This window comes from Meriones unguiculatus, chromosome 4 (assembly GCF_030254825.1).
Source record: "Meriones unguiculatus strain TT.TT164.6M chromosome 4, Bangor_MerUng_6.1, whole genome shotgun sequence".
Classification (NCBI taxonomy): Eukaryota; Metazoa; Chordata; class Mammalia; order Rodentia; family Muridae; genus Meriones; species Meriones unguiculatus.
Window position 1 is genome coordinate 69200458 of NC_083352.1, and position 13299 is coordinate 69213756.

General features: G+C 40.8%; 1 protein-coding gene across 17 annotated transcripts in view; it reads left to right on the plus strand.

Annotated features, from left to right (window-relative positions):
• Fam149b1 (family with sequence similarity 149 member B1) overlaps positions 1-13299 on the plus strand; it is a 41663-nt gene that overhangs the window by 23000 nt on the left and 5364 nt on the right. For 11 of the 17 annotated variants that reach the window (XM_021642990.2, XM_021642993.2, XM_021642992.2 and 8 more), the window contains 3 exons: positions 8861-8985; positions 9865-9968; positions 12573-12797. In XM_021642990.2, coding sequence (XP_021498665.1) covers positions 8861-8985; positions 9865-9968; positions 12573-12797 — 454 coding nt within the window. Of the gene's footprint in view, positions 1-1662; positions 2209-8860; positions 8991-9864; positions 9969-12572; positions 12829-13299 lie in introns of those variants that run through there. The other 6 variants (XM_060382052.1, XM_021642998.2, XM_021642997.2 and 3 more) reach the window with 6 other exon arrangements.

Consider the following 13299-nt stretch of genomic DNA (forward strand, 5'->3'; position numbering starts at 1 on the left):
GGACCTCCAGGGCTACAGAGAGAAACCCTGTCTCCAGAAAAGGAAAGAAAAAAATTTACAGAAGAACAAGACCCTAAAGAAACATGGGAAAGATAGCCTGTATTCGTGGAGCGGAAAACACCATACTGTTAAGGTGACAGTACTTCCAAGTAGATCTCTAGGTTCAGTGCAGTCTCTATCAAAATTCCAACTGCCTGAGCTGAGAATATGGTCATAGAACATGATAGATTCTCATATGCAAAGCCCACAAAAACAAGACAAAACAAATTCAGCTGCATTTTTTTTTTTTTAGAACTGAAAATCATCTGGAACTGCAAGGACCCTCAACAGTTAAAACAGTATTGAAGAACAAAGTTAGAGAGCTAACTTACCGATTTTAAGGACAGATACACCAGTGCATCTTAATCCAGTGTATCAGTGTAGTAAAAACAAACCAGAACATATATATCACAATTTCAACAGGGCTGCCAAGATTAGTTAGTGCAGGTGACATCTCTCCAATAAATGCAGCTGGAGCAAATGGATATCCACGCAGAAAAAAAACTGAAGTTGGACCCTAACATGCAGTAATTTACAAAGTCAACTCAAAAGTGGATGAAACAGGCCAGCAAGATGGCTCAGTGGCTAAGAACACTTGCCCATCAGGCCTGACAGCCTGAGTTCAGTTGGAACCTATATAGAAGGAGAGAAGCAAATCTAACAAGTTGTCCTTTGACTTCCACAATTAACAAATGTAAACACTTTAAATACAAAAACATATTCTTTTAAAACAGATCAAAACTAAATTTGAGTGAAAAATATAAAACTCTTAGAAGAAAGTTTATAATAAATTTTATGATTTAACAATTTCTTAGATGTGACATAATACATTCTGTTATGTAAGCATAACAGAAAAAAGTAAGTTGAACTTCATCAAAATTAAAAACTTGTACATCAAAAGCCATTCTCAAAATTGTGAAACACAAACCACACATGGCACAATTATATAATTTTAATATGTATGTATGATTATAATCATATACCTGATAAGGAGCTGGTATCCAGTTTTTAAAATTGGGCAAATGCCTTCAATAAATACTACTCCAAGGAAGATCTATAAATGGTCAAAACATGAAAAGATGGTGTATATCAGTTAAGTAAAAACCAGAGTGAAATGCTTCTTCATGCCCACTAGGGAATGTATGATGTGTGTGTGTGTTTGAGAGAGAGGAGGAGAGAGAGAGAGAGAGGTGGTTTTAACTGGCGCTCTCATGAATTGCTGGTGTAAGCTTAAGATGTACTGCCATTGTGGAAAGTTCCTAAAATGTTAAATACAAAATATAACCCAGAGATTCCTCTATAACTGAAAACAAGTGTTGACACAAGAACTTCTACATGTGCGTTCATAGTAGTATAATCAGAAATAGACTCAAAGTGAAAACTCAAGTGTCCACCAGCCAATGAATAAACAAAACTTTGACATGTGCATGTTTATGGACTAAATTGTGTGCCCTCTAAACTTCCTCTGTTGAAGCTCTAATCTCTGATATGCTTTAGGGCATTTAGGGAGGTACTTAGTTAAGTGAGGCCATGGGGTAGCAGCACCCTCCACCAGTAGGCTAGTGTCTTTATAAGAAGACGAAGAGACACCAGAGATCTCTTTCTCTTTCCACACATGCACAGAAAAGAGGCCGAATGAGAACACAGCAAGCAGGTGGCCATCTACAAGCCAGAAAGAGAAGCTTTACGGGAGCCCAGCCCTGATGGCATCTTGATCTTGGACCCCAGAACTGTGAGAAAATAAATGTCTATTGTGTACGCTGCCCAGCCTGTTCCATTAAAGTCCTGACAGACTAATATCCTGTACAGTGGACCATTCATCCATAAACGGAATTAAGTACCAAACTATTATCACAACATGGGTGAACCTTTAAAATATACTAAATGAAAGACAGATGCAGAAGGCCACATATATTAATGTGGCAGTCAAAACTACAGACACAAAGTAAGTGAATAGTTGTCAGGGGATGGAAGGGACTTGGAGTGATGAAAATTTTTTGAAATGACACTGTGGTGATGATTGTACAACACTGTGAGTACTGTGAAAACTGGCATAGAGTTTAAAGTTATTTATGAGTCTTACCTCATTACAACAAACTTGCTATAAAAGAAAAAAAAAACAAACAAACTTGTAGCCTGGGGTTGGAGAGTTGTCTCAATAAGTAAAAGCATTTGCTGCTCTTGCAAAGAGTTCCTTTTTCAGCACCCATATACATGGTGGGTGGTTCACCACCATCTGTAACTCCAGTTCCAGAGGATCCGATGCCCTCGCCTGGCCTCCACGAGTCTGCATACATGTGGTGTGCATATATAGACGTGGACAAACACCCCTTATACATAAAGTTTTTTAAAAACCTCAAAGTCTAGCCTGAAAAATATTCTTTAACATTCCTTGTGCGTAATTATTCTTTATATCTACTAGTTACTCTTTTTGTATGTAATTTTTTTCTAGTCTATCAACAGTTTACCTCCTAGTACTTTAAAGATATTATCTGTGGTCTTCTTTGCATTACTTCTAACAAGAAGCTGGCTGTTATTTTGTCCCTATGTGTTTGTTTTTCACTTCTGACTGGAACCCTCTATGTAAACAAGGCTGGCTCAAATTCACAGATATCTACCTGTCTGTCTCCCAAGACTTGGGATGGAGAGCATATATCACCACAGCCAGCCTCTGGCCACATCTTTTTTTTTTCCCCCTTATTGCTGGTTTTAGGCAATTTGATGGTGTACTTTGATGTAGGTTTCTTCTGGGTGGCAGTGGCTGGATTTCCTGTATGTGTAAATTCAGAAAGCTTTCACTGAAGGTTTCACCCATTGTTTCTTCACATGCTTTTGTCTATTAGGACTCCAGTTATTCAGAAGTAGATCTGCCTAATCACAGAGCCCTCAGATAACTTAGGCTTTAAAATTCATAGGCCATCCTGTATGAATAGTTCATACCACCTTGGATATGTGTAACTGTGCTTTTCTTGTGTCTGTCTTGTCTCCAATAGCCTCTCTCGCCTCTCCCCCTTAATGCCCATGCTTACATCTATATTAATAAATGTATTCTCTTCCTCTATTGTATTTTGGATAACCTATGTTGTTGTGCTTTCTCATTAGTCTCTTCTGTGATGATAAATTTATTATTATTAAGTTTATTCACTGTACTTTCCTTTCAGCCATTGGTCTCAAGGTATTCTCTGTATGATCTTTAGACTTACATTCCTCCATTTATTTTAAAAACAACTTGAATAATGCTGGGTGTATTATCACACACCTGTAATGCCAACCTCAAAGGCTCAGGTAGAAGGTTAAAGACCAACCTGAGCTACATAGTGAGACACTGGCAAAAAGGAGGAGATGTAGAATAATTTGAGAAAGACTGTTACTGCCTGTTTTGCTTATTGATACCTTTTCTTTGTGAGTTGTATTTTCCTGTCCAGTATCTTTGAGTTTTTGATCTTGGAAATCAACTTAGGCAATTGCAGAACATGTCTCATTTGTTTATATATCCAGAATTTACCCTTTTATTATCTATTGTCCTTTGTCTTATGGCTTGTATTGGCTATTTTAAACAAGTGAATCCTGTCACTGTCACTATTACATCTGGCTAAAGTAAAAGTCTAGCAAATAACTTTTTAGAGACAGCATAGGCCAGACTCGAATTTACAATGTAGCCAGGATACTGTTATACCCACACAGCCTTCCTGCAAGGTTCTGTGGTGCTGTGATTACAGGTATGAACTACTTTGTCCATTTGTTGTTTTTTAAAATGTTTGTTTGTTAGGGACTGGATTTCTTTGTGTAGCCCTGGCTGTCCTGGAATCCACTCTATCGACCAGGCTGGTCTTGAACTCTCAGAGATCTGACTACCTCTGCCTCCCTGAGTATTGGGATTACAGGTATGTGCCACCATGCCCAGCTTGGAGGAATTTGTTTTTAATTTTAACATTCTTCTAAGAAATTTTTTTCAGATTTATTTCTCTTATGAGTGTGGGTGTTTAATCTGTATGTGTGTACATGTGTACCATGACACTGGATCCCCTGGAACTGAATTTACATATGGCTGTGAGGCATTGTGTGGGTGCCGGAAACCAAACCTAGATTCTCTGTAGGGCCACAAGTTCTCTTAACTGCTGAGCCATCTCTTCAGTCCTAAATTGAAGAATCTTGAGGTGGGGATGTAGTATAGTGATAGAACACTTTCCTCCCTACCAAACACTGCATAGGAATAAAATAATTTTAAATTGGATATTTTTGTTTGAATAATACCCAAATCAAGAATAGAATGCTACCAACACTCCCGAAGCCTATTTTGACTTCTAACAATACAGATTAATTTTATTTTGAATTTATGTAAAAAAAAAGCCAGGTGTGATGGTTTATGTCTATGTTCCCAACATGGAGGCAGAGGAAGAGAATCAGGAGTTTCAGGCTAGCTTAACAACATAGGACTCTTTGTCAAGAAACACATCTCAAATCCCACCACTTGGTAGGTAGAGACATGGAGAGCTCTGGGAGTTTAAAGCCAGCCTGGTCTACAAAGTGAGCTCCAGGATAGCCAGGGCTACACAGTGAGATCTTGTCTCAAAACAAAAACTGAACAAACAAACAAAAAAAAGAGACCCTTTTTCCCTAGGCCAAGTATAGTTGTACACACCTTCTACTGTTCAGTAGTTGGGAAGCAGGGTCAGGAGGATCTCTGAATTCAAGGCTAGATGGGGATAAAAAGAGAGACCCTGTGTCAAAAAAAAAAAAGTCAAAGAAGCCTATGAAGCCTATTCCAAAATTTCTTTGTAAGACTAGATCAATACCTTATACACCCTTCTGCATGTTTTTTTCCACCATGAATGTTAGGTTGTTATGTTTGCCTGTAATAGTCTTCCTTTTGTGCTATATGATATTCTATTATATCTACTGCTGATGGTTATTTGGGTAGTTTATGTTTTTCTGCATAGAGTGATGTTAGGGACATCTCCATGTGTCTTTGGGGGAACATACGTACTGGGTATGTATATGCATAGATGTGGTAAGTCATGTGATAAACTATGCCAATGTCAGTGGCATTCCCCCGAATTTTCCTGATGTGATTTTACCTATATACACCCTCACAGATATTGTGAGTTCCAGTTGTCCAACCTTTGCTGTGTTTGATGTTATCTATTTTTACTCCGTTCTGAAACCCAAGAGACCAGGACAAACACTCTTCATTAAGTTACCTGGTCAGGGAAGTGAGAGGGCTTGGCAGGTAGAGACGTTTGTGTGCAAGCCTGAGGACCTTGGTTCAATCCCCCAGTTTCATGAGGTGGCAAGAAAGAGCTGACTCCTTAAAGTTGCTCTCTAGCCTATACACACATGCCTTGGCACATGCAAGCCCACCAGCACATGCTCATGCTCACTTCCTCACCCCCTCATAGACAAACAAAATTAAAAAATCAACTGGTTAGCTTGTAGTGGTACACAGCTCCAATCTTAGCACTTAGTGGAGGCAGGAGGATGAGGAATTGAAAGTCTGCCTAGGCTACATAAAACCTAAATTTAGTGAGTTGACTGAAAGGCCCTGAAACAGAGTGAACTTTTGTTTACACAGAATCAGACAGTGAAACAAACGCCTTTCAGGAACAGGTATCCATTCTCATTGCTACTCTGCTCGGCGGTCTAGACTAAAGGAAGCTGTGGACAGCCTGTAAATGAACACCCCTTATACTCAGTGCAAACATAACACTCGCCTTCAGGTCTTTGGGGTAGACCAAGTGTTGGTTTTGTTTGTTTGTTTAATGAGAGCAAACTATTTGGCCCTGGAACAAACCAGTAGAGCAACATCTACTGATACAAAAGGAAGAAAGCTGATCAAGTTTGCTTTTGTTGCATGACAAACACCATGACCAAAGGCAACCTGGGGAAGACAGGGTGTAATTTGCCCTCATCTCAGCTCGTCACCCAGGAAACCAAGGTAGGAACTGAAGCAAAGGCCATGGAGGAATGCTGCCTGCTGGCTTGCTGTCCATAGCTTGTTCAGCCTGCCTGCCTTTCTTTTTCTTTCTTTCTCTCTTTCAGGTTTTTTTTTTATTTTTATGCGTACAAGTATTTGCCTACATCTATGTCCATGCACCTACCATGTGCCTGCAGAAGCCAAGAAGATGGTGTCAGACACCGCCCGCCCCCCAACCCCCCAAGACTGGAGCTATGACAGTTGTGAGCCATCCAGCACTCTTACCCCATTTTTTTAATACACCCCAGATCACCTATCCAGGGGTGGCACCACCTACATCAATCATTAATCAAAATAAATAAATAAATAACTGCACAGACATATCTACAGGCCAGTCAGGTAGAAGCAGTTCCTCAATTGAATTCCTCTTTCCAGGTGACTCTAATTTGTGTTGACAAAAACTAATCAGCACAGAGACCAGTTTGCAGTTTAGTCATGTGACAGCCTGTTACTCTACATTTTTCTGTAAACTAGAAGTATATAAAACCAAGTAATGTAACCAGTATTTTTTTTTTAATGTGCATTGGTGTTTTGCCTACAAGTATGTCTGTGTGAAGGTATCAGATCCCCTGGAACTGGAGCTACAGGCAGTTGTGAGCTGTCCTGTGGTGCTAGGAATTGAACCCTGGCCCTCTGGAAGAACAACCAGTGCTTTTAACCACTGAGCCATCTTTCCAGCCCATAACCAGTATTCTTATCTCTCAAATATGCAGATGTACATAAAGGGCCTCCTTTTCTCACAGGAGCTTCAGCAATTGCCTGCACAAGGGACTGAGCACTCTACAATCCTGACATGATGCACTTTGGACCAGCCACACAAAAGATACACAGAACTAACTAGAGCACTCAGAGGCTGCATAACTTGTTTGTATTTATTCTTAATCAAGATGCTCAATTAGGAAGAAAATACTTAGCTTTAAATTATTGTCATGATGCTAACCCTAATTTGCTAATGAGGAAACAAGCTTCCCTGCTGATTGTTTCTGAAAAGATGGACCATCTCTGAATTAGACAGTAAACCAAATGATGATAATGGAAATAACTTAGAGACACTGAAGACTACAATATTGGTTTCATTCAGAAACATGATTTATCCTTGAGTTTATTTTTAGTTGGGCTTAATATTGAGAAGCACAAAAATCCCAGTTTATGGTGGTGAGGCTCAGAGGATAAAGGAGCCTAACAACCTGAGTTCAGCCCCCAGAACCCACCTGGTGGAAGGAGCAAGCTGTTAAGTTGTCCTCTGATGCATATACAAGCACAATGGCACATGTATACACACAAACAAATAAATGTAATACAGCCTGGCTGTCCTGAAACTCACAAAGATCCGCCTGCATCTGCCTCCCAAGTGCTGGGATTAAAGGCATACACCACCATTGCCAGGCTGTAATAAAAATTTCTAATACCACTTTGTTCTAGAAATACTAAAATGTAATTTGGCAGTTATGACAATAATGATGTGAACATTCTTGCATATATCTTGTCATACATATGTAAAGTTTTCTGTATGCTAGCTAGGCGTGGCTGTGCACACCTGTAATCCCAGCACTGGAGGGAGGCAGAGGCAGACAGATGCCTTTTGAGTTTGAGGCCAGCCTGGTCTACAAAGCCAGTCCAGGACAGCCAAGGATATTCTGAGAACCAGTCTTGAAAAAAAAAAAAATCTCTATGTTTACCAAGGCATGGGAGATTGGTCACTGTTTACTAGACAGCAGTTATCCTAAGTGATGGTGAGTTTGTATTCCCACTACTCAGTGAATTCCTGTTCTCAGTCTTGTCAATACTGTTCTTCAAATTCTATTATTTTTGTTTGTGTGTAAAAGAATATTTTTGTACATTTTTAAACCAAGGAATAATTTGCATACAGGAAAAAACATCCTGTTAGCATTCACTTCAGATTTTCTTTTTTATTTCTTCTTATTTATGTGTGTGTGAACACATGTATGCTTGTGTGTATGCTAGTATTGCAGAGGTCCATAGAGGTTACTGGAACCCCTAGAGCTGTGGCTTCAAGTAGCTGTAATCCGCCTGACATGGGTGCTGGGATGCAAACTCTGGATCCTCTTAGAGAGCAGCAGGCGTTCCTAACTATGGAGTCATCTCTGAAGCCCCAGATTTCCCTCCTAGTTTGCTATTTAACCTTTTACTTACATTTTAGTTTAGAGGCTTTTGTATATTTGTTGTGTTCTCTTAAAAACTATGCTTCTTTCATATTTTGTACTTGCTCATATTTTTCAGGGTTTTTCTTTTGTTTGTTCTGGTTTTTTGAGGAGAATCTTAGGATTACATTCAGTGTCTTCCATCCCAGTTTTGGAAGTCTTTCCAGAGCTCATAGTGCTGTTGCACTTTCTTTTCTTCAGGGCACTTAGTCTCCTTATAGAAAACATGATTTTGAACAGTTTCTGGTTTCACTGGCAGTGTATATGGGAACTGAGGACAGGATTAATGATCTGAAGGTTCTAAAGTTACACTGTTGAATACAGTAGCCACAAGCAACATGTGGCTCTTTAACTTTAAAGATTGTATTCCATAGCCACAGAAGCCATGCTTTAAGTGTCCTATGGTGTTGTCTCCTATGGTCACATAGGGCAGCACTAATGTAAAACATCTCAAAGGTTGTTATAGATCTTGGCTTTTCCTTCTGCTTGGTACCAGCAGCCGTTATCAGCCTTGGAAATCACTTTAAACTGTACTCTGAGCTTGAGGGTTTATAACTATGCAGGTGTATGCAGTTGAACACAAAAGTGAGTGAAGCCTTTCTTAAGACTACTAGCTGCCAGGTTTTCTCTCAGTACTGTACATCAGAAGATACCTATGGATAATAGATCCTGTTCCTTTGCTCAGATGATGAGAGTAATGTTGAAATTACCAGACTGGATTCGGGAAGTCCCTATGTGCTGAACGAACAGCATCCTTTGGTCTTACCTCGAGTGCCGCAGTCCAAGGTGCTGTCTATCACCTCAAATCCGGTAAGCCCTAGAGCGGATTGTGAGAACCCGGGACAGTTCTTGCCAGAGAAAGCTTGTTCTGATGTTTGCCTTGGTTGCATTATTTCTGGCATGGTTCATTAGCAACATAGTTATTTTGAGAGACTGTTTCACTGTGTAGCCCAGGCTGGCCTCAAACTCACTGTATAGCTTCAGCCTAGCCTTGAACTCAAAATCCCCCTGGCTCACCTTCTCAAGTGCTGGGATTATAGTTGGTTACAGCTAGTTCTTGAGAGAAAGAGGTGGTTAAAGGGCACTGAATGATGGCCACGTTAGAACAACAAAGCGTTGGGAATTTAATTTATTAAATAGGGCTTGAGGAAACACATGCCCTGTAGTTCCAGCTACTCAGAAGGCTGGCACAGGAAGATTACTTCAAGGCCAGCCTGGGCAACACAGAGAGACACTGTCATAAAATTTTTTAAAGAAAAAAACCAAGAACAATGAATGATGAAGAAGTAGTGAGGGTAGTGAATCTGCAGAATTCAGGGTTATGTGCTGATGAAAAGACCAATTACTTTGTACATATTTTTTGTATTGTTCCAAAATTTGCTTGTGACTTCACTATTTAGGTCTTCTTTTGTCTTATAAGCAATAATAATATTCCCTTCTCCCTATGAGAGTGGCCATTAATTGCTTTCATCTGTATTGATCAGCAATCACTTAGAAATATAAAACAAAACCGAAAAATAGAACCCTGTTCTCTTGCCAGTGCACTTTGGGGGCTACTGGCCAACTGTTCTCAAAGTTAAGGCAAAGGTGGGGGGAACGCATAAATAACCTAACTGGAAACACTAACTGTGCTAACTTAGCAAATCGAGCAGCTGTCTTCACCAACCAATGTCTGCTTTTGACACGTAGATGAGTTTCTGTCAAGCAAGTGGTCATCAGCCAAACGTGAATGGCCTCTTGGTTCATGGGATGCCTCTGCAGCCAAGGAATCTCTCCCTGATGGATAAGCTCCTGTAAGAAGCCCGAGTTTTAATGCACTGTAGAGCTTTAGTAGAATGCTGAGAAATAAAGGGAAAGCAGCATCAGTCACCTCCATGCCACCAAGTGGCAGACACATCCAGGGAGGAAAACACTTAAAGGGCAAGATCTCTATGCCTGGGAGCCGGCAACTGGGAAGCAACCTGGCCATCTGGCCACATACATCATTTAATGGCTGAGAGTCATGTGAGTGCTGCCCAGACGGAGTGCTGTACAGCCCCAAAGGAGAAGGCACTTTGATGAGTCTGTGTCTAGGAATTTAGATAATTACAGGGTAGGAAAAATGATGTGTGAAAAGAGTTGGAGATGGGAACGTATTAAATACTTAAGAAGCAGACCATTTTGGTATAGCAGTGTAAGATATCAGAACTTTAATGCTTTCTGACCAAAGAAAGAGATTGCTTACAGGATACAGGTGCCCACTACCAATCCTGACAACCTGAGTTTGATTCTGGGGACCTACATGATGGAAGGAGAGAACTGGCTCTCAAGAGCTGTTCTCTGACTTTCATATATGAATACGTACACACAAAGATTTTTGTTTTTGAGACTCTCTGTATAGCCTTGGCAGTCCTGTCACTTGCTATATAGACCGGGTTGGCCTCAACTCAGATCCACCTGCCTCTGCCTCCTGAGTTCTAGGATTAAAGGCATGCAACCACATCTGGCTCACAAAGTAATTTTTTAGAACTTCAGTGCTTCCAATCAAAGATCATTGACAAAATTATAGTATTTAAATAGGTCATGGTAAAATCAGTAGAAAAGAACTTAACAAAATTAATAAATGTAACCAGGTTGTGGATGACTATGAATGTCACATTGGTATTTGTCCCGTTATACATGACCAGTGTAACTGGTGTCATTATGTATGCTGTGTTCTTCAGTTTGTCACCATATGTATTTTTACATAGGTCATTTTTTTTTGGACATATAGTCACATTTCTTTTGAATCAATACCTAGAATCAAAAAGATGGCAGGACAGTTGTTTAATTTTTGAGAAATTGTCAAAGTACTTATACCATCAAACAGTCTCACCAGCAAAGCTAGCTGCATCTGGAGAGCATACATTAGGGGCTCCACAGTGTGAGAAAGGAATTGTGCTGCAGCATAAGGAACGTAAGAGAAAGGAGTCTATACCCAAGTTCAATCAAGAGCTATGGGCATCTGTACTCAGCACTAGTGCAGGTCAGGGAGTAAAAAGGACCACAGTAGAGCTCTGCTGCAGATACTCATCTCTCAAGTATCTGTTCCCCACCTGTCAAAGAAGAATGACTGAGGTTAGGAGATGCTGCAGTAATAGGAGTCAAAGTCAGCGCTGAGATTTCAAGCTCAGGAGGTGTGCTTTATAGAAAATACGTGTTTCTTTTGGATTCTGTTTTGAGTGATGGGCCAACTCAAGAGAATGTGGAGGAGTACAGATTTGGAGACTTACAGGTCATCTAGCAAGAGGTAGCTATTGAACTCACAGACAGGAAAGGAGTTGACAGACTAGAATACCGAATATCGATGGAGAGCAGCTAAAGACCAGGCCTTTTTAGTTAGAATATATTGAGAGTGAGCCGGAATGAAAAAGGTAGGGGGACCTGAGTGAGTAGTTACTTAGGAAGACCAGAAAGAGCTCCTCTAAATCTCTGGCTAGAGCAAGGGCATTCTCCTTTCCAAATCCTCCAAACACCAAGGCAGTGGGGTACAACCCAGGCCTGGAAGGCTGAGGAGTTAGGCGGCAAAGGCTGACTGCTCAGTGCTTTCACTTTCACTCCATTTTGTCTCCTAGATGTCTTTGATATGTCAGACTTCGTGGTATCTGCTGTAAAACAAACAGCCCAAACCCACCACCACAGCTATAGAGCACCATTTAGGCGTGCTCATGTCAGAAGACTCATGGAAGAGTTTTGTTCCTTAGTTGCTTATGCTTACAGGGATCTACTAGACTTACTCCTCTGGGCAGCATGTGGCCAGGGCCCTTTGCCGCAGGACCTCCAGGACTGAACTCCACTCCTGTAGGTTCCAATTAGCTCAGCATTTGAAAGGTTTCTTTTTATTTGTGTGTATGAATGTCTCTTTCCATATGTGTATGTGCACCACGTGTGTGCAGTGTCCAGAGGAAAGTGCTTGGTCCCCTGCAACTTAGCTCACTATTTCAATATCAAAGTAGGAGCCACACTGATGCCTCAATCTGTAACCCTGAGGAAATTCCCTCAGCTCAGAAAGTGCTTCGAATATTGTAGGGCTCTGAGTGGGAAGCACTATGTGCCCATCAGCCTGGCTTTTCCTTTAACTGAGCAAGTGACTGTGTGGCAAGGGGATCGAGGGCACTTTCCCAAGTCTCCATTCTAATAAGTCAGGTACACACCTATAATCCAGGCACTTGTGAGGCCAAGCAGAAGGACCTCAAATTCCAGCCTGGCCTACTATCTAACAAGCCTCTATCTTAGAAAACAGCCTCTCATGCCTGAGTCCCAGATAACCTTCTGGAAACCACTTTGCTCTTTTCTTCCCTGAATGTCTTAGGCTTTTTAACCTGAGCATCGTCTTTCACATAGTGATTTTCATTGTGGGTTTCTGATTTGGCCATTAGAGATCTTGATGACAAGCTACTTATGAGGCCTGGGTCCAGTTCCATCCTTTCAAACCGAAATTGGCCAAACCGAGCCCTGGAGCTTAGTACATCATCTTTGTCATATACGACGCAGTCTGCCAGGAGGCGCAACCCCCCACCACGAACCCTTCATCCAATTGGCACAAGCCACTCACGAGCTGGGACACCATGGCCTGCAGAAGAAATCCTCAGAGGATCCTGGGTGTACGTTTCAAATGCAGAATCTCTGAAACTGGTAAAACTAGTAATAATTATGAGAATTGTTATGAGTTTGAATATAAGATTAAAGCTATGTCTAAAAACAGCAGTCATACAATAGATTGTCTATAGGTTTATATCCAATTTTGTTTTCTTATGTTTTGTTTTTCCAAGACAGAATTTCTGTGGGTAGCCTTTGCTGACTTGGACTCATTTTTTAGACCAGCCTGGTCTCGAATTTACAGAGATCTGCATGCCTCTACCTCCTGGAGTGTTGGGATTATAGTCATGTGTTACCACACCTAGTTTCAATTCTAATTTTTTATTTATTTACATTTTGGTGAAGCTGGGCAGTGGTGGTGCACACCTTTAATCCTAGCACTTGGGAGGCAGAGGAGAGGCAGGGGGATCTTAAGGCTAGCCTGTCTACAGACTGAGTTCCAGAACAGCCACAGCTACACAGAGAAACCCTGTCTGGGGGAAAAAAAAAGTTTTAGTGAAATACAAA